General features: G+C 35.8%; 1 protein-coding gene across 5 annotated transcripts in view; it reads left to right on the forward strand.

Moving 5' to 3' along the window:
* Grik1 (glutamate ionotropic receptor kainate type subunit 1) overlaps positions 1–23,084 on the forward strand; it is a 394,986-nt gene that overhangs the window by 366,252 nt on the left and 5,650 nt on the right. For all 5 annotated transcript variants that reach the window (XM_004842256.4, XM_087213299.1, XM_021256142.2 and 2 more), the window contains 2 exons: positions 6,873–7,098; positions 11,905–12,155. In XM_004842256.4, the coding sequence (XP_004842313.2) occupies positions 6,873–7,098; positions 11,905–12,155 (477 nt within the window). The remainder of the gene's footprint in view (positions 1–6,872; positions 7,099–11,904; positions 12,156–23,084) is intronic.

Below are 23,084 nucleotides of genomic sequence, written 5' to 3' on the forward strand. Positions count from 1 at the left end.
ACTCCAGTTCAGTCTTTGCCCAGCTTCTTTGTTGTCAGTAATCTCTGGAATGTGTAGCTTCTGCCCATGAATAGAAAAATCCACAATGAGTAAGTACCAGGATGAAAAAAATCTCAAAGACTACATTCAGAGGCCTGGTCAGGGAGAGACCCTAGTCCCTGGAAGCTTTTCCTACAAACACACATTGAATTTTTCAGAAGAGCCACTTCCCAGATGGTAGGCGACAGATGGCAAGGCTGCCCTTAGAATTCAACTGAGGAGCAGAGAGGGGCTGTTCAGTTTAACTCAGCTCAATTTATATTTTTTCCAAGATCTCCAATACGGCATCACTGGAGTTGGCATTGTAAGAGACAGGAGGAGAAAACATAAAATTGTGTGCTAGGTTTGAAAATCTGAATAGCAATAGAGAGAAAAAAATGGACTCATGCCTGTTAAATACAACACACCATTTGGCTAAGTATCATGCACTGTGTGGACAAGTAGCAGTATGGACATCAGAATGCCTTGTGGGTCAAATTGGCTATGAAATACAACTGTAAGAAACACTTCTCAGAGATTCTTGCCTTGTAACAAATCAGTATCCTCCCAGACTCAAGCCAGGGGATTACATAGATTAGATTGTGATTCAGTCTAAATGACTTGGATAAAATAGGTTTAAAAAAATCATAGCAGACTTGCCATTTCTGGCTTTCATGGTCTAGGGACTTCAGACCAGCTGTGGGAATAAGGGACTCTTTAACCTTTATAATCTCCTTCCAGTGAGTGTGGTTAGGTGCTATCAGCTGCCCAAAAGACATTTCAAGGAAGTTACTAAGCACTGTACTGGTGGAACTGAAGCAATGAGCTACGATGGGGAGACAGATTTCAGACAGAAATAATCATTAAGGAAAGCACAGGATGAAAGAAACTTCTCTGCATAGTAAGACATTCTTCATATAAAGCTATTAGCTCATATTTGGAAGATCCCACTAATTTTACCATCAGTGTCAAAAAAAGTTAGGTCTCTACAGGTTAAAATGTATTTGTCTATGAAGAAATCTATGAGATCAATTTAAGTTAACCTTTTTCAAGGCCTGACATATTGCCTGTAATGGACCAATTTCTAACTGCAGACAGGAGAAAAACATAAAAAACAATTTTATCAAAGGTGCTTAAATCCCACTGAGGGGATTTTCTAAAGGGAATCCATACATTTTTTAAATGTTAGAGAACCTGCAAATATCATAACTTTCTATCAATTCAAAATATGAGCATAATCAACTGTAATGATTATATTATACATATTTGAAAGACAGAGGACCTTCACTTTATGATAAATGTTTCTTCTAATAGTTTTCTTTAAAAGCAATTATTGCAAATTAAGTCATTTTGAAATAGCATGCATATTCATTATTTAATCAAATAATATATTTAATGATCTACTAGATGAAATAATTGTTTTAAGGCACTATTCATGTCTCATGTATTTGTTTTACAAGTTTGGATTTCTGAGTAGCTGATTTCTGTGTCTTTGGTTGACATTTATGGGCTTTTTTAGATGAGTAATTTACCTAAATTAAAAGTAACTTGGAAATGTAAAAATGTAATTGTTTTGATGTTTCATTTGTTTTGTTTTGTTTTTTTGAACTGGGGATCGAACCCCGGACCTTGTGCTTGTGAGGCACGCACCAGAACCACTGAGCTAAATCCCCGGCCCTTGATGTTTCATTTGTTCAATGCATGTATTTGCATGCCACTTTGATAAGATTACTACAGTAATAAGATTACTTTTCAAACAAAGATCAAATATCAATAATTTATTCCCAGTGTATATGTACATGTGTAGATTTACACATATAAGTAAAAATAAACATATAAATATACATTTATATATAAAATCTTCAAACACACTGGTCTGAAGTAGAATTGCACAGCTATTGATTGTACCGAATAACAGGAATTTACATCTTAATAGAAGCCCTATAACCTAGTTGGAGAAATAATGTGATAAGGTATGTTTAACTCAATAAAAATGAAACATTAGAGAGAGATTTCCATAAATGAAAGTTGTATCAGTCTCAAAAGTATATTATACCCCAAAATTTGCACACACTTCACATTGTATTGCAGAAACCCCACAGCCAAAAACAGTGGAGCTCTATGGAAGGCAAAATACTATTAAGGGTAAGAAAAAAAAAAATACAAACAATAAACACATTTCCTTCCAGATTGTAGTTGTCACACATCCTGAAAACACTGTTTAAAATTTATTTAAACAAGTAGCTGTTAAAAATTATGTTAATAGTTTCTATACATTATAGGCTGGGTACAAAAGTTGTGATAGCACTTGCTATAATAGAAACATTCTATAACTACTAATTTCAATTATTTCTTCAGAGAATTTGTTACTTCTATTGAAGCATTCTTCATGTCATGAGTTTATGCTGTATATTAAAACAAATAGTTGATTCCTTGTTTGTTAAATAACAAACTCTAAAACAAGATTACTAGAGTCAAATCTTGGCTTTACCAGCTTTTTTTTTAGGTGATGTTCCATTTCCACATCTGTAAAGCACAACTAATAATAGTAGCTCCCTTATATGATCATAACAAAGATTAAGTAAATTAAGATATGCATAGTGTTCAGAATAATGCCCTGATTACACTAAAACACTCTTTGCTGTAGTTGTTATTGCTATTTTTCAATTAGTTTGTAACTGCCCACAGACACAGTGTAAATTGCTTCCCAGTGAATGTTTACCTTGTAGGTATTGCATCTAGAAAGAAAGAGAGAAATAAATAATGGTCATCACCATTGATGTAATACTCTCTTCTAACAGATTCCCAATGAGGAATGCTTCTCTCTGCCAACAATGTTTCATCAGCATCAGAGTGACCACATAATCAGGTTTAAATAGGCAAAATAAATTTATCTCTACCTGATGGCTCTGAGGATTAAAAAAAATATTCCTGGGTGATTTCAGATTTCATGAATGAGGCTTTTTCATTTCTAGCAAGCTTTTCTAAGAAGCTCAAAGGACTTTACAAATATTCTAATTAACTTTTGACATCTTCAATGAGTGAGAGGAAATCACTGGTTCCATTTTTTAAATATACTGTGTATTATGTTATTTAGCAGAATAGCTAAGACAGTAGAGCATTTAGAAGTACATAAACACTGACACTGTCATTCAGTCAGCTTATTCTTTTAATATTTATGGTAATTTTCCATCAAGCATAATCCTGTTTTTAAGAATTATGAAGATTTTTGTCTTCAAAATGAAAACAGGCCCCCTAAAAAGGATATATCTAATTTACCCTCAAAATGCTACTTTTTGACCTAACAAAAATAAGCATTATTGATCATGGCATAACAGTGCCCAGAACTCAAGAGAAAGAAGGAAAGAAGCCTCAATTCTCTACTTGTTCTTTCACTCACCAATGGGGACCTTCTGTGTGTCACTTTTTGTTCCTGACCTCAGGATCTGAATAAATTTTATGAAGGGACTGAATCACAGAGTAGAACCAAAGTGTCTGGGGATCATTAAGAGGAAATTCCCAAGAATGTAGTTCTCCTAGTAGGTTTTCAGTGGTAGAAAACTCACTGTATCCTAAGATGCTTGAGCTATCTACAGATATTTCACACTTCCTCAGCTGCATTTTTGGTCTTCATGGAATGCTAGACTCTCTTGTATCTCAACTAGCCTATATTTCGGTGGAGCTGTACACTAACAAACAGAATAAATGATGAAGGAGAACTTTAAAAGAAACCAGAATGCTGCTTTTCTATTTTCCATTATGCTTACTATCATTGGAGTGAAGAAAAAATAGCAAGGGATCAAAAAAAAGCCTACAATGGTTTCTCTACCTTCACTTTGATCGAGTTCCCACTAAGTAACAATTTTCTTACAGAAAGAAAGTTCTACACTCTACATTTCAAAGGAGTCTATGCCACCTTGATTTTCCCTGTAGCAGTTCGGAGCACTCAGTCCAGAATAACCCTGAACTCCAAAAATGTAGAAGTGGCTGCTGTTAGACAATGATCACAGGTCCATAGAGCAATGGGACTCAATGTGTGCCATGAAGAACACTCTGACTCGGGACATAATTTGGCACCAAGCTGTGATAAGATAAGGAAAAATAACTGAGTAAGAGTTCAGAAATCTTGCAGTTATTGAATATTGTGGTGGCTGCTCCCAGCACAGAGGAAGAGGCCTCTGGGCCGCCTTTCCACAACTCCCAGAACAGAGAAGGTGAGCCGTGCAGGCACCAACAGCACCCCACCCCACTCCGTCGAAATGAGAAGACACGAAAACAAGTCTCAAAACCAGACTTCCATGAGTCATAACCTTTCATACTTACAATAAATCAAGAGAGTAAACCAAAAAAAACAAAAAAACACCAGACTTCCAGATCACCTACAGCAACCCCAAAGGGAAATGAGATGGAACACTCTAATATTCAACCACCTGGACCCACTGAACTGGCAAGAAAAGAGGATCTGGAAAAAATGAAATCAGAAATAATTTCTCAGATAACAGCAGAGATTGTCCTCATAGTGCAAGACATGATTAATAAACCTAGAGAGGAGCTAAGGAACATGATGGACTCCAACATAGGAAACAAATAGAATCCATAAAACAGATGCAAACAGATTTCCAGGAGATTGAATATTGTGGTGGCACCAAGTAAAAGATCTCTGATATCCTTAAGTGAAGACCTTGTAGAGTTCTGCTGAGCACTCAAATAGATGTGGAACGAGTTGCATCCTAGTCAGATGCCATAAGGCCACAGCTAGCTGGGTCTGCCATGGATTGAAAATAATAAAATCCTTCACTGCAGAAAATTTGAGAACCATTCCTTATTGGGATCCAATAATAGCTTGCAGGATTAGTGTTTCCTTGTCTTTCCATTTCCTGGATGCTGTAAAGGACTCCTCATACTTTGCCATTTACTGTATGAAATCACTGTACCATTTACTTTTTGTACACAAGTTTCCTATACTTAAAAAACAGTTTTGTAACTTTTTATAGTACTTATTTCATATAATCTAAATATGATGGGGAAAATAAATTTCATGGATTTTTTTGAGGCTGATTTCTATTTTATATTAACATGAGACCAATTAGCAAATGCCTCAGGGGACAATAGCAGCCCATGAATATAAGCTGTATTTCCACATGTGGATCAAGTAAAATTAAAATCATTTTCAAAAGAATTGTGGCTATATAGACATCTACCTTCTCCCAAAATCAGCATGATACAGTGTAAACAGCATTGAACCAGGTATAAGAGGGTCCTGAAGTCCAGGATTAGCTCTCATATTAATTTGCTTTGTGACTTTTTGAAATCTCCAAACAAGTTTTCTACCAAACTTTTCCTTTCTATAAAAGTGTCAGTTTAAATCTATTTGTAATGTCTCTGACAACTTTAAAATTGCATACTTCAAAGAGAATTATTTTCCCTTCAGGTAGTTTCCTGATGAAGGAGTAATTTTCTCAGCTGCACATTTACTACCAAAAGGCAGCTTGACCTCCCTGCATTTGTACAAGCAGCATTTCATTATGAGTTTAGCAATATCTGACTTTTCAAGGCTAAAATCACACAAATGAAGCATTTGCCCTGACCCCCAAAACATGCCTTTGTTATATAGACAGGAGTTCTAATTTGTAGATGTCTCTGGGGTTGAGCAGGACTTTTCAAGGGCCTAATCACTACCAAATGGATCCTATAAAATACCAATATCTCTAAGGTACTTGTTTATTGAATTGTTATTTGTCTCACAAGATTTCTCTCAGGGAACTCTTTCAATGCCTATCAATCCAAAATAAATCCATCTGTCCTTCCCTGGCTCATGAAACCTATAGATTAAACCAGGTCTCAAATAGAGTTAGAAATTGAATTTGTTCCCTGGAATACTTGAGCATGAATAACCATGTTAGAGTTGATTCTACAGGTATTCCATTCTTATTCCCCGAATAACATTTTAAGCTTCTCTGCATTTTTAGGATGATGCATTCTGTGCTTGCCAAGAAGTCTGGCTAATGTGTGATTGTGATATATATATATATATATATATATATATATATATATATATATATGGGTTAGCTTGAGACTATCAGTGATTCGAATAATGGCTTTCATCTTTGAAACAGAGGAGAGTACTGCTGCAAATAAAGAAAAATGCAGAGGAAAAAACCTACAACAGTATGAAAATTACAAAGAAAAATGCAAAACGGCTAATCATAGATCACTATTCAAAAGAATGGAAAATTCACATCTAAGCAATATGAACATTTAGGCAGTACATTTTAACACAAAAAGAAGATAATGAGGTAATGGTGTATATGTATAGATGCATATATTATATATCGTATATATAGAGAGAGAGTTTATTACTGAATCTATCAAAGTGTTAAAGAAAAGGGAAAAAATCCTTACACTTGGAAATGAGATATATAGTCCTCATTTTCTAAAATATGATTGCAATGAAAAAAAAATTATAGACCTAAGAAGTATGAAGAATTTTCTGATATGAATATTAACTTGAAAAGGGTATTTGCATTTAGATATTCTAGAAAAGAGAAGAGTGAATGGGATTTCTTTCACAAACAAAGCAGAGACCACAAGTGCTTTATCCCAGGTTTGTGCTCAGCTCAAAGAAATGCTGGTGAGGTACAGAAACTTACATACCTGAAAACAATAAAACACCCCCTGTGGTGAATTAGGCTCTCCTTGGCTATCAAACTGAAGTCCCAGGGTCATCCATCTCAGTTCCCCACCTGAGGAGAAAGAATTTTCCCCATAATTCTTGAACCTCTGAGATGTTGAGTAGCTTTAGGCCATGTTTTTTTCAGCACTCTTCTGCTGGTGGGTGTGCTTTTTCTCTGCAGAAATCAAAGATATCCACTTACGAGAAGATGTGGGCTTTCATGAGCAGTAGGCAACAGAGTGCCCTGGTGAAAAACAGTGATGAGGGTATCCAAAGAGTGCTCACCACGGACTACGCCCTGCTGATGGAGTCCACTAGCATCGAGTATGTGACACAGAGAAACTGCAACCTCACCCAGATCGGGGGCCTCATCGACTCCAAAGGTTATGGAGTGGGGACGCCTATCGGTAAGAGTGGCACAGCATTAGCCAGAACTGAGATGGGAAATGTGGCTTACTTGGAGCATATTCCATACTTTGAGAAGGTCTGTCACGCCTTTAGCAGACTAACAAATAAGAGAAATGTCCACCTGGGTCAGAGGCATGATCTGAACTGAAGAGTCTCATGTATTTCACCTAATAAACTTTTCATTACTGTCTTTTTCAAGTTCAATCACAAGATGATGATTTGAGGGTATATAGATTTCATTATTTTAACTCAAACAAATACTTTATAGAGGAGATTTTCTGTTAATCCTCATTATACTATTTTTTCAACATTTATATGCTTATTTTTTTCTGTCTAATGTTCTATGAGAATATAAGAAAATGGACTATGCTTGTAGATGACAATTCTACATTTAAAGGAGTGGTGTTCCATGTAGATAGATGTGAAAGCAAAGCTCTCTCTATAAAAAGGGAAAGGATAAAACTTAAATTATAATAATTTTCTTGGCAAATAAGCTAGATTTAACAAATGATAACTATCTAAAACTTCCAAATGTTCCTGTTTTTTAAATTCTGTAGCACCGTTTTTCCTAGGGAAATTATAGCCTTGTAGAAATACACATCCATACAATAATTTCTTCTTGCATAAGAGTTGCATATACAATGTTCTTCTATAATCAAGGGCCAGTTGCTGATTCCCTTTATATAGAAAACTCCCTCTCTATATTGTTTTCTTTGCTGTAGAAAACTGTAATATATAAGATTATTGTATGAAATCAACCTGCTCTTCTCAAGGGAGTCTTTGGAACCTTGTTGATAAGCATTCCAAAGGAGAGGAAGCAAGGGTCATCCAAATATTGGATTAATCCAATAAGAAGAAATTATACTTAGAGTAAAGCCACATCATGAAGGACCCAAAGTAGATTCGATTTGCATATTTATATTATTTTCTTGTTTGGAAGGAATTATCCAGTTTTACCATCAACAACACTGAAATGCTCACAGAGGCTAACATCTCATAAGTGAATAAAGCTGGAGTGTGGTAGGAACAGGGCAACTATGGGCAAGAAGGGAGCACATGACTGACCTAAAGGAAGTCTTTCTGGTCAGTTAGTTGTAGACATGTGAGAATTAGAGAACAAGTTTGTCAGATATTCTATTTTCCCAGATAAAAACACATTTGGATTTTACATGAATTTTCCCAGTGTTTTAATTTGGCAACTAATTTTTTTAAAAAAACTATGTATCCTATATTCCATTTAATAGTCAACTATATTAATAGTAATTTAATCAACCAAATAAGGTCAACTGTCTTTAATATTTGCCATGAATGCATAACTAATTTGACTCCCTACTATCTACCTAGTGCTAGAAATAGGTTATGGGGAAATTAACTTTATTGTGATTGTTATCTTTTATGTCTTCTAAATAGATCTTCTGCAGAGTAATTAGGCTAAAATATCGGTGGTGAGTCTGTGGCACTCATGCCACAGCTGGCTATTTTTTATCATTGAAAGCTCTAAAAGTTTTGCTGTCACTGGCCTAGGAGGTCTGTAATTACTTTCTTGTCGCTTTATTTCTAATAACCTTTCCTGATGAAAAGCCCAATATTGTTAGTGAAGTGTATATTATTCCCCAAGTGGAAAGCTCTCCCATAATTTAATCAACATATTCTTCAAGGGCCTCAGGGGGATTGTTAGTCATCAACTAAAAGGATATTGTGCCCCCTTTTGACTTTAAAACAATATCTTTTCTCTGTAACCCAACTTTGCCACCTCATTTTAGATAAAAGAGGCTGGGACAGGTCAGATAGATCAGAGAGATTTTTTTTTAATCTTGTACTGCTGATTTTATTTAAATGGACCATAAGTCAGACAAACCACCAGGAGTCCATGCCTTTGCCTGAATCTTTGCAGAATCAAGACCAAGATTGACTGTAATATGCTGTGGATCTTTTTAGAGAACCAACTATAATTTCTTAACAGAACCATCTTAAGACTAAAGTCAAAAACTTCACCTGTATCACTCCAGCTTCTGTCCTATAAAACACCCCATCCCTTTTCAACAGTCCTTGACACCAAATTTCCAGTCTGGAAATAAGAATAGAAAATATTAGTGTATATCATGCCTTTTGAAAACATTTTCACTTTAATACAAGACTTAATTAGCCTCTTTTCTAAAGAGTGGAATATAACTTGAGAGCCAAAATTTTTGATAGTATGGTGATAACATGGGAATAGGGCTGAGGAAGAGGAGTCAATGGGCTCCTTTCTGCAACACAGCTAAATTAATAATGCAGCTCTCTGAAGATCACTGCATATCTATGTGTTCTATAGACATGGGATATCGTACCAATATACTTATAGTATATATACAGTACACGTACATAAAGTAAGAAAAGATCTAAACAAACCCATTTAGTCTCTTTTTTGTCAACCTTACCCATAACATGTTCCAAAGTTAAGAGCCTTCCTCCCTTTCTAGATGAAAAAGGAATAAACTCTAGGAATTTTTCATAACGGTTATAAACCTGTCATGCTTTTAAACCCAAAACAATGAGGAATAATTGGAACAGATGGCAGACCTCAGAGAGAATGCATCCATTGAGGATACAGCTGTTGGAAAAATGTGTGAGATATGTCTTCTATGATGAATTGACTCTTTAAGAAAGATCAGTTTCTATTCGGGAAGATCTTTGTGTAGACATATCCATTTTTTCAAGTGACTTGTAATGAATCACTTCTAGTGTCATTCAGTCCATTTAAGGAGCAACAACAAAGCCTGAAAGTAAAATATCTGCAGATATTTAAAAACTTTCCACCCATTTCAGTCTTGTCCTGACTTCTCTGCCACAGTGGAAGATAGACAAAGTTGGCTCACTCATAACTCAAAATTGAAAACTTTACTTCTTAGAGACTCTCAGGACAGAAGCTCTGGAAATGTGCCACCTGAGGGTTTAAAGTAAAACTTCAAGAGAATGAGAGCAGTTAAGGTTTAAATGGGGTTACAGGGAGGCTGGAAATTGCCTTCCTTAGAGACAGACTTTAAGCAGGGATTGCACCTCCATCTGTCTGGAATGCTTTAGGTCTTGTGCACCCTGAAGGCAGAAGGAAAGCGTCAGTCAACATTCACTGAGTACCCATGGTGTATACCTTGACCATCACTGCTGCAACCACCGCCATGAGAACTGTTGTTGCACTCTGCAAAGCACTTCCATATACCTTAAAACAAAGTGCTCCACAACTGTTCAAGGCTATCAGTATGTTAATGGTGCTAATTTTAACAGTAGCCATTACTCTTGAGGTGTTTAAGCAAACAGCAAATACCTTTTAATTTGACTTCCAAGCCCCATTTTCTCACCAAAAACCTATACTCTTAATTGGCAAGCCATAATCTCCCTCCAAAGCATTGTATTCTTTTTTTAAACTTGATTTTGAATGCTTACATTTTTTTTTAATCTTAGGAGGAAAGAAATGACAATTGCCACAAATGTTAATCCTCTGCCTTTTAAACTTCAACCATGCCATAGGACATAAAGAACATGTGGGTGTGGAAGCATTTGCCTGAGAATAACACTGAGAAATAATAAAGAAAATTGAGTTTGATTCTTGGCCCTGCCAGTAACTATGAGTTTCATTCATGCTTTCATATTTGAAGTTTTTTCCATCTTGTAGCTGGTGAACTGAACTATATAATTCCTGGGATTTTTTTCTTGTCCTAAGATGTTTAATTTTTCAATTTGCCTCAACCAAGAAGTGCTTTAAAATGTATAGGCAAAGAAAGCCAGGGTGTAGGTGTATTATTTTCCTACTGAGTAAAAGAAGTGCTAGCAAAAATTCTTATTATCCAAGGAGAAATTGAGTTAAAGAATCTTGCTTTGTCTCTTCCTTTACATTGCTTAGTAGAGAAAACCAGCACTGAGAAGCTAAACCCACAAATAGATGTTGGTATCTCTAACCCTTACATAATTAAACATTCATCACCATTACTTCAAAATAGAGCATTAATATTATCAATAAAGTCCTTGCCAATTTTCTGAACAAAACTGAATTTTCTAAGACCTTCAAATTATTCAAAACCTGTAGTAAATTTATCATAATAGATAAGTAGGTCAGTATGAATAAAAAGCTATAACCAACATCAGCAAATTTTCAGTGCCTTGTACAGTAAATGGTTATTCTTTGACTTTGTCACAGTCTGATGTAGATTGGAAGAGAAGCTCTGTTTCCTGCAGTCATGAGGACTCAAGTTCCTTCTATTTTTGTGGTTACACCATTCCTGATAACTTGAAATCTCAGTCTTCTTGCTGTCTATTTGGGGAGAGTAAAAAAAAAAAATCATTTTAGAAAGATTCATGATACAGGACCTGAACATACCAGGACCCTCCTGTAAAGGAGGCTAGGAAATATCTCAACAGTCTCTCTCTTGGGAAGAAGAGGAAATGGCCCAACTCAGTTAAAATCTGAGATTACAAAAAGTCTTGAAAAAAAATAATAATCTCAGTGATGAAATCTCTAGATATGTGAAGAGATTTGTGATGAACTTACCAGAATCGGAAATATGCCATAGAATTCCTAGCTCGGCTTTTCTAATTCTACAAAGAGAAAACAGTTTGCTCAAATGTGAATCTCAACATGTCAGCTTTCCTTTTCATAATTATTTAGAGTCTTCAAAATATAAGATTGGCCTTTCCTGCCCTTGGCTAGTCAATAAGTTGTCTGGGGTTTCATAGAGTACCCTTACAGCATTTAGCAAAAACCATAGTAAAATAAATCGATGCTTTCTTCAACTCTTTGGTGATCAATATCCAAATGACCCCACTTTCAGGCTCTCCTTACCGGGATAAAATTACAATTGCTATCCTTCAACTACAAGAAGAGGGGAAGCTGCATATGATGAAAGAGAAATGGTGGCGGGGAAATGGCTGCCCTGAAGAAGATAGCAAAGAGGCCAGTGCTCTGGGAGTAGAAAATATTGGGGGCATCTTCATTGTCCTGGCTGCTGGACTGGTCCTTTCTGTATTTGTAGCCATTGGAGAATTTATTTACAAATCGCGGAAGAACAGTGATAATGACCAGGTGAGTCCTCTCTTTCTAAGACTGGGTAGTTTTTAGCTTGAATTATCTGTCTTAAGGTTGAGGTTTTTAAGGATGTTCGCCTCTTTTTGATAACAGTCCATTGAATTAGATGCCCAGAAGAGCCATTTTTGAGTTAGAGCAAAGAGCTATTGAGTCTCTGCCAGGTGCTGCTGGTGCTGTAGCTCCATCATTTATTAATGAGAAGAAGGAAGAACCTTATACACTAAATCCAATTAGCACTATTTGGAATGAACAGTGTACAAATTCCAAATTCAGTTGATTTTTTGATAGTTATTTGCTCTTAAGATGGAAACTGTAGATACATGTTGAAAGAAAGAAATCCAAAATTGGAGACAAATCTACCCCTTAATATGTAGATTCTGAGCACATGTATTAATGCCGAACAATTTATATAAAAATATAAAGGTAGTATTTTGAGATTGAGCATTTACTTCTTTCAAGGTTTGATTGGTAAAAGGATAATTCACTCAATTTTTGTCAGGAATATGACAAACAACACAAAAAGCAATAAAATATATTTGAGACTTTATTTTTCAAAATTGTATTTAGGATTACAGAATGATTACAATAGTCGACCACACCTGCTTATTTATTCTTTAACGGAACTCACACCAGGAATTTAGACTCTTCTGAAAAGGATAATTGTGATTTAAGATAATTCCTGTATAAGCATACTAGAATAAACAAAATGCAAAGCTCATGGCCATTGCTCTGCATTAGGCAACTCACTTAATTTAAAGATATTGTTAAAATTTCAAGATCATGGACTATTAATAACAGAGCCAGTTTCAGGCTCTGTTGTTTCTAACTTGAAATTTTTAATAATGTCTTTAACAAGGAGGCTCACATTTTTTCATTTTATGCTATACCCTGCAGATTATGTAGCTGGTTCTGATAAATAATCTGATTCTATATTCATTTCTTTTAAGTGGAAGCTTTCTTTATGCACCCAAACCTGGGGATGATTTATTATAACTGTTTTCTTGAGAATCTTCCTCAGAATGGCAAAGCCATTGTGGAAATATTGAGCATCCCTTTCCTGGACCACACTGTACAAAACTGCCTTTAATTATGAGGGAAATGGACTGACATGCTTTAACTTTCAATTTGCTCTTAAGGTGTCTTGTTTTATGCAACTAATTTGAAAAATAAAAGCTTGCATATATTATGCTTTAATGTGCTTCTCATAATTTCCAGATTCATTTGGTTTAAATTTTCATTTCAACACTCATTCTTGCTTTTGATTTATTCATTTTTCCATACTTTTTCTCATTTCTTTTGCATGCAAGGCTTTTTGTTTCTTTTATGGACTGCAGTGTAAGCAAACCCATCCAACCAACTCCACTTCTGGAACTACTTTATCTATGGATTTAGAATGTGGCAAATTAATTTGAGAGGAGAAAGGGATTCCAACACAGTCTTCAGTTCATACTGTATAATCAGTTTTTTTAAAAGATGTACCCAGTAGAAATTGTTTCTTCTAATTGCTGTTGTTGATTATGTCTGTATCTAGTAAGCATACATAATTCTAAATCCCTATCCCTTTATGCTAGCAAACTCATGTACACTACTCTAGACATGGAATTTAATGCACTGGAAAGAGAGATGGACTGACTATATGTTGAAGCAGGGTCCTATTAGGAGAATTTAGACTCTTGTATGTATATATGTAGGAATCTACTCTTTCCAAAATAATCATCTTCATTCTGTCTTCATACATTAAAAATAAGTGACTCATTCCTCATGAAAAAGGAGAATCAGATTTTCAACAGTCCAAAGCATAAAAACAAAACACTAACTCTGTGGACTTCTTTTCATCTTTGTGACCTTTCCTCCTCCTCTTTCCTTCTCTCTGTTCCATGTGTTCCTAAGATTCACAAATTTCAAACTTCCTGAAGCTTTTACACATTCAATAAGTACACATAACTCCACAACAATGTTAATTTTTAATTCAAATTGATCCCACAATTTAAAATGTATTATTTACACAAGGACTCAAAGGCATCTTTCATCTTAAAGATTCGAAAACTATGATCCAGAGAATCATGATTGAACTTGAACCTCTGGCATCAATGCAGAAGAGCATTCCCTAAGTTGAACATCACTCATGGAAGCACAACACAGTCAAGAGTAATTCCTGAGCAAAAATGAATAATATCAAGCTCCCCAACAGTATTTACTTATAGAATGTACCAATCTTCTATTGGTTTAGAGTCTCTAAGGAACTGTGATATTTTTTCAAGCTATATTTATTTCTTTGAAGATCCAAGCAAAGTCCTGAGCTGTGAACTAATTTACAGCATCTTGTATTTACTGCTCACTCACCCTCACTCTTCACATTGATGAACATCTTTCCACAAATGTTATTTCATTCCTTCCCAGTCACCCAGGATACAGTGGTTGTTCTCAAAGCAATCTTTTCTAGCATTGCCACTGCACACTCATTTCTGTGGATCCATCACCATTATTAATTCATTCCAAGTGTGTTGGAGAGAAGGGCAAGGAGAAAAAAATAAATACAGCAAAGAATTTCCATATGCATTAGTTACAGATCTCTGTAGATTTATTTTCCACCTGCATTCAAAATGCTGTAAGTAATCCCCACACTAGCTCAACTTGGTGACACAGAAAACCAACTGCCTACTTAATTTATTGTGACAGAGAATGTCTGCTGGTCCCTCTGGGCTTGTTTCCCCTTCACAGTGAGTAGGGAAACTGAAGCTGCCTTTTATCTTCCCTCGATATTGGATCAATTGATCTTTGTTCTCTTTAATGGGATTACCTCTTGACACATCAAGTGATCTCCTAAAATATGTTGCTCAGAAGTAGAGATTGGCCAGCTGTGCAGTCACATTGCATTGCCTTCTCCTTGCTTAGCTTTAAATGGGTTCCTATTTTGAATCACAAATCTCTACAATCAGCCCTAAATTTCTCCAGTAAAGGAAGTTCACCTTATTTCTTCTCAGTCTTTCCTTCCTCTATAAATAAATGTACTCTTAAGAAATTACCCAGAAATTATACTCCTATTCACTTGCCATCATTGAAGTACAAGCAGTCTACCCTTTGTTTCAAGTGAGAATTCACATTTCTACATGTTGAGATAAATAGCACATTTTACTTAGTTTCATATTTTATTGCTTCAGCATATAGAGACTGCAGACTACTTCTGTTTACTTTTCCAAAACTATTTAGTACACAAAAATGCTACCAAAAACTTCATAGGTAATTGATGAAGTATAAAAAGCCAAGTTTAACAATTACTAACAAACCTTGCCTTTCTACAGAGATCGTCATTTAAAAGTATAATTTAGAGATTTAAGAAATGATCCCTTTAAAAATAACATGTATATACTCCTTTAGACTATGTACTACCTAATTTGGATGTTTAATACTGTTTTATAGTTTTCAAGATATTTTCACATACACAACTACCCTTGATTTTTTCAGCAATTTTAATTCAACTTTACTAACTGAAACAGATGTCAAAGTCCATGATTAGAATCACAAACATTAGAATCAGAAAACAATTTTATAAACTATCCAAACTTAGGTTCAAGTACAGCCACTTGTGAAATGACTATAGGTAAGTTGCTGAATTTGTCAGTCTTAGTTTTCTAATATATAATTTCTTAAAAAATAAGGAGCATCATTTCTAAAGCATAAGGTTATCTTGGAGGATTATTTTTCAAAATGAGTTCCATTGGTAAGTATTTCTCAAGTAAGATTTTCATGGTTGAATATAAGAGCATCCCACTGAACATTTCTTTCCTGCACCATATCTCAGTGTATTTAATTTATTGTCATGGATCAAGAGTTTCCAACAAGGTGGAAAACTATTCGGCATTTCCCAAACCTGTTAGATCACAGAATCTTGGTTTTTTTCCCCCCAGAGCTTCTTGACACATCAGCAGTCCACAGACTGGAATGTCCCCTAGGGAACATTAGTATGACAATGTGAACCTCACCTCAAGATAATGTGCCAAAGATAGTGTACTACATTCGTCACATCATAACCACTCAATAAACAACCGTTTATTATGTGGAGTAAATTTTTCACTTCTCTGAACCTTAATTTCCTTATTTATCAAATTAAGAAGGTATTAGAGACTTCACATGTTTGCCATCAGAATTAAATGAAATCATTTGCCATAGACAAAAAAAATGAAGCCATCTATTAAAGTATTGTTAATAAAGACTGATTAATAGATGTATGTTGGTTCCTACTGGAGAAATTAAGTACTTCTCCCAGGTCAAAGAGTGGTAAGAAAAATTTATCAAGCACCTTTAAACAGAGTCAGATTTAGGAAATAGGTTTACTAATGTAAAGATTCAAACTCTGCCTTTAGGTCTAATTTTCCCTGCACAAGCATTAAAAATCAATGACAAGGTCATTTTACCCAAAAGAAAGACCAAAATTAGCATTACATGAGGATCTATAGTGGAAGTTTTAGACCTCATCCTTAGAATTTCTGATTTAATTAGTCTGGGGGTGCAGCGGGACAATAGTTGTTCAGCTGTCCATTTGATTCTAATGTGTGAGAAGGTTGAGAGTCAACAAGTACAGATTTATGTATATAACTGAAACTCAATAAATCATTAATCTTTATTTGTTTATTTGTTCTAAAGGTAGAAGTATTAATTTCATATATAATTCCATATTTAGCATTCAGTAGTCAGTGGACCTATTACATGGAGAACTCTGAAATAAACTGTATGTCTTCGTTATAGATATTGCATGATAATCAATTGGCAGTCTTCCCATTTAATTGTAAAACAGTGTTAGCCCTACTCAAAAACTCAAAATTGTTGTATAGTTCATTGCTCTCTCTCTCTCTCTCTCTCTCTCTCTCTTTCCACTTTTCTTCTGCCCCTTTTATTCTAAAATTCTTACTATCATGTAAATGACTGCTAAGAGAACAGTGATGCCTACAGGGTTCATTGCATTTCAAGTAAAATTTAAATTAAAAACTTAAATTTAGATTTTAAAAACTCTATTTTTACATCATGGGTTCTTAGACTTTCATGTAAATCAGGACCACATGGGGAAATTATTCACAGTTTTCAGGCTGTACCTCCAGGTATTTCTCTTCAATAGATACATTCCAAGAATCTGCATTTTATATAGAGCCTGAAAATGAATGCCTAAAATTACTTTTATCAAGTATCTTGAATAAAGCAGATTTTCCAAAATTAAGTCCTATACAGGAGTCTTCCTTAAAACTCTCTTTAATATTGGTGATTTCTAAATAGCTTTTCTTTGAAAAATTTTCCCCAACAATACTAAATATAGTTGCTTTCCTTAAAAGCAGCTGGTAAACATGAGTTTTTAATAAAACTAGTTTGAATACAAAAGTTTTACTCAAACTAGTGGGTAATAATAAGTTTTTATTAAACAATAGCAGTTTGTGGATTGTACTATGAGGAAATAGTGTGTAAGGTCAGGAGGAGAGTAGGGAGGTATTAAAAAATTGAACAAATGTATCAATAATGATGAATCACATTATGTTGTTTGTTTCATAATAAGTCTATTCCCTACCTCATCCCGTAAAAGAAAAATAAAGCTTTACTTTGTTTCAGTCTAAACTTGTAAATAAAATTATTTTAAAGTTTTTTTTCCAGAAAAATTGGAACTGCCTTAAAAATCTATGGTACAAATATTAAAATTAGGAAAATCAGCCAGCTCATGTAATTACCAACCTATCCAAGGTTTATGTGCAGATACTTCTTTGAATTTGACTAGCATTATGTCCTATCCCACACGAGCTATTTGTGGCCAAGCAATACTACAATGAATCCCAATTAATTTCCAAGCACATGCTCTTCCCACAAATCTATTTCTTAGTAAGTGTGAACAGCCTTTAAAAGCCAAAGGAAAGCAAAGCATTCTTTCTGTGCTATTTTCTGCACATCTAACTGTGCCAAATGGCATTATTAATTAACTCTCACAGATAATGAAAAAAATCCTGGTTGATGCTGCAGTTTTTACTTGCCTTTAGGAACTATCTCATTATACTTCTCACAGTTATGGAATTTTACGTCCAGATGCACAAGCATATTAAAATCATGTTTGCTTTCAAAACTCTCTCCATAGAGATTGGTATCATGAAAAATGAGTTTCTTCCTTAAAATTTCAAAGATTTTCATTTGCAAAGATAAGGGCATTCCTGAGATAGAAAGTCAGCAGCACAAATGCACTGTATAGTCCCACACTCTGCAAACTCAAGTGCAGCTAATGCCCCAAACCACACAGAGATATGCATCTTTGCCATGGGTATGCAAACAGATAAACATCATAATAATAATAATAATAATAATAATGATGATGATGAGTAAGACCTGAATGATGGAGTAAAATTTCTGTATGTCTCCTTAACAATTAAAAATTTTAATTTAATTGGATTAGCATTATCTTTCTCCCCACTTTTCAACTGAATGACATGTCCACACTTAAAATATTCCAAAATTCAGATATTTCAGCTTCTAAACACAAGGCAGCCCTGACCATTTAATCTTTACCGACCATAAGAACTAAGAAACTACTGTCCATATATAATCTACCCAAACTGAGCACATTTCAGGTGCTTCTAAGTGTCTCAGTTCTATTTCTTCTGTAGTTTGGTCAACTTATTTGACAAATATGTGCAGAAGCCTATCAGTGTAACTGTGTGAACAAGATTGCATTCGCCTAGAGATCCAAATATTTATTTTCAGAGAAGACAAAAATCACTGAACAGATTTAGAAATAATTTTCCACTGTACAAGTTGATGCTGTCTTACAAACAAAACTTTGAAAAATGTGTATGCTCTAATAGACAGGTGACTTGGGAATTAAGAGCCAAGAATTTAGTTCTTCACATTGCTGCCAAATGGTTACGTATCTTTGGTCCAGTCATTTTAATTCCCTTAATCTCAGATTCCCCAACTCCAGAATAAAGTTGCCTTGGATGTTTTGTTTCAACCACAATATTTTTTATAAAACTAGTAGAAAATCGGAAGGAAATAAAATTTTAGAAGCAGTGAAAATAAAATGTTTTGTTCATACGTATTTTCAAAGTGGTTGGATGTCTCTCTTGAACACATTAAATTTTTATTGCAATAAGAAAAATTTGTTCTGTCAATACTTCAAGGTAGAAAAGTATGTTCTAGATAGAGATAAAAAGGCCCAAAGAACCACCACAGCACCTGGGAGTGAAAAGGTTCTCATTCAAGTGATCATGAGCAAATCATTACAACAGTGATGGCTGCAGAAGTGGAATTATTCTTAACTTTGATAACCCACAGGTAAAACTCATGCAACAACATAGGGAGTTATTTGAAGCTGTAGAATTGGATATATACTTGCAGATCAGGAAAGGGTAGAAATGAATGGATCTGGGAGACACAGTTAGACTGAAAGCAGGGCTTAAGTATTTCTGCTAAAAAGAAACAAGGAAAAAAGACAGCATGTGTTTACTTTCTATCATTTTATCCCTTCCCTTCTAACCATTATTAAGTAACAGGAGCTTTATAGGAACTGTTCCCAATCAATAAGTGAGTCAAACTTTCAACTTTTGAATTCAAAGTTATCTTTGAAAATTTGTAGCATGAGCAAAACTGTTGAAAACCATGACTCTCAGTTGCAAGATCCAGATGTTTTATTGAATAAAGCCATTGTTCTAATTTTAAAAGTTTCTCTAATTATTAAGAGCCAAACCCCAGACATCTACCATAGGAGAATCACAAATCATAATGTATTCCTACCCAATTTTTCTGCCCCCATCCAGTTTTCACCACTAGAGAAGAAAGAGCGAACGTGAAGCCCAAAAAGCTTAGCTACTACCTGAATCTCTAAAAATGAGGCCTAGTGACATTCCTGAGCCCGGTCCAAATTTGAATGGACAGCAAAATAGAAATTCCAGAAAAGTTCAAAAGGAATGTTGAATCAAAAATGTCACTGGGGTCTTCACAGAGCGTGGCCCAGGGGGGATCAAGACCTGCAGAAAAATCATACATCCAACTGTCTCCTGAACAGCAGAAAAACAATATCTAGGCGGTGACCCTGTGAAAACTTCATGGAGTCTCAAGTCCAGAGAGTGCCAGAGAGAATATCTGAAATCATGGCCCTTCCTATCAGAAAGCTTTGGCAAGGGTTGGAAAAACCCTTTGTGCAAGGGTTGAGGAAAGCAGTGGACTGGACAACTTGAGGTTGGACAGGAAAGACTCAGAATGTATAGCCCAGACGTGGAGACTGGGGTGGGATCACAGGTATCTCAGGAATCATAGTAGAAACAGACTGGTGTCCATAACCCAGTAGGACATCACACCAGCAAAACTGAGAGGTACAGAAGGTAGCATGGAACAGATGCTCCCAGGTACTCTAGACATCTCTCCTAATCCCAGATGACCTTTGCAATGAAGAGTAGGAGAAAGGAGGTGAGTATAGACCTGCATTACCTGACTCATTAACCAAAAGAAAACGTTTCAATCTCCCCCCTCAAAAAAGAATTACCTTGTTGACAATATCCATTGGCAAATGAAGAACCTTTAGGTAAGATGAACTCTGTTATTTAAAAACAACTGGTATCACAAAACTTTTTGCATATTTGAGTTTATATCTTGAGAAAAAGGTGTACCCACTCCAGTGGATCTAAGCTGGTACCTTGAAGACTCTACAAGTATTGCATGCTAGCACTGGTATTATACACAACTCAAACCTACCTCAAGGTTAATATACCTGGAGGACAGAGCCATCTCTTGTAGGAGAAAGGGCATGCAAAAAATCTCTCTTGGAAATGTATTTTTATGGCCTAACTCAGCCTCTGAGATGCTAAAAAGACAGACCTTCTTCATGAGAGGGGAAAGCCAGTTGCTATGGCTTTAGGGGCAGGAAGCCAGAGAGAAGCCAGACAGCAGAAAATCAGCTACATGGTCTCTGATAGTGACTTTAAATAGAAGAAAGCACTGCAGGTTTTTTGCATTACTATAGTGTAAATCTACATCCCTGCCACCACTAGGCAAGGAAAGGTCCTTACTCTGGATTTACAGGCTCCACCTGAAGCTTAGCCTCACTGCAGAAACATGACTGTGCTTTTGGATGACTTTGCATCTTCTCTCTATATCCTTCACCACTTTTATGTCTTTCCTGGGACACAGGAAAGTTTTGGCTGCTTTCAAGCGCCCTTCAGAGGGTATGGGAGACCCAGAAGACAGCCTTGGGTTGGCCTGGTGATGCCATTTCCCTTATCTAGTGACTGGGTGCTCTGAGAGCCAGTGACAGAGAGATGAACACAACCCCTGTACAGCTGCCATACCTACCAGGCTGCTTATCCTACTCTCTTGAGTGTGACCCTGGCAGAATATAAGAGGCAGGTGAGGTCAAGATTCTTCCACCATCTGGTTGAATTTTTCTCCCTGCAAGCAAACACAGAACAGTTCTCTCTTCACACAACATCTTCAATGCGTGTGTTGGGTCTTGAAGGCTCTAAGCTGGAAATTTAATATCAAACTTGTACAATTTAGAGCATCTGCTTTTTCTTTCTTTAACACACCTGGCTATTATAATTAATACATTCAAAGAATACAGAGGCCTCTACAGACCCACAAAAGTCTATTTAAGAGCTCAAAGCTGCAAATTTAACTATTTTTTTTTCCTACTGCATCCCTACCTAAAGGGCAATACATATAAAAGCTCATGCTACAACTGTTGAAATGGAACTCAGAAGAACTGGGGAGTGGGAACCACACAGATTAATATCAGAATGTTGTGTTGTTTTGGTATTAACCCTACTTCTCAAAAGCTTCTGTGAAATTCTCCCTAATGTTGGAGGAAAATGAGCTTACATATCCTTATCCACTAGATATGAATTGCATAGCCCTGAACTGAAAGCCAAACTATGTGCAAAATTGCTTTTTGAAATTCTTTTAAGAATTAGAAATCCATATAGATTGTGCATGCCATTCCACCATATATTTTAATGGGAGAATAAGTTTCCTAAGTGCAACCTTTAAATAAATGGCAGCCACAGAAAAAGGTCTTTGTGTATTGCATGTCATCGAATAACCCTGGATTTATTTTTGTAGTCTAAGAACTCAGGTAAAAAAACAAGAAATTCTATGGAATGAATTCTTACAGAGAGAAAGAAAGAGAGACGCTTAAATCTAGGATCTGAGAAGGCAAAAGTGTTGGCAACAAATCCCAGGGATAGGAGGAAAGATGAAATAGTGGAGAAAGAAGGACACAGGTGGGCTGAAACATGACATTAAAGGGTCTAGGGAAAATGAGCCAGTAAAGTCTACATGTTATAGCCAAAGGTAGAAAAGACCAGAGCTTTCAAGAAGGGTGACCTATGAGGAGCCAGGTTAAAGCAAAGAAAGTGCAGGGAAAGGGGTTGGACAAGGAAGCTCTCTGGGGTCACAGGTAGGGATAAGGAATAGTGACCACATTATGAAGTTGTGCTTCAGTGTCTAGATTTTCTCCACCACCACACTCTCAGTATAGACCCAGGAGATGAGAAGCAGGCCCATCATTGTTTCTCAGGCACAAACTAACATTACCACTGTTCTGGACGTTTATCTCATAATACAATAATAACACAGTCGGCATTTTTCAGAGGTTCTCTGATTCACTTTTTAAAAATCCAAGGATGGGTGCATGAAAGATGGCCCATGGATTCTGAATAAACTCAGAAGTCACAAAACAAGAGCAAATGATGCCCAAATCCTCAGTTCTAGGATGAAGAACTTCACACAAAGATGGCACATACATAACTACTCCAAGGATCTCCCTCAACTACCTTCACTTAATTACTAGGAGTGTGGAGGAGATGACCGGAGCCAGAACTCTCCCCTCAGATTATCAATTACCCTGGAAGAAGCACATCCTTTGCCTAGACAGGTGACCAGACTTTCCAAAGCCTCAAGGTAGCAAAC

Source organism: Heterocephalus glaber, unplaced genomic scaffold (assembly GCF_053883595.1).
Source record: "Heterocephalus glaber isolate CG9 unplaced genomic scaffold, H.glaber_assembly_v1.0 deba00000122, whole genome shotgun sequence".
In the NCBI taxonomy this organism is placed as follows: Eukaryota; Metazoa; Chordata; class Mammalia; order Rodentia; family Bathyergidae; genus Heterocephalus; species Heterocephalus glaber.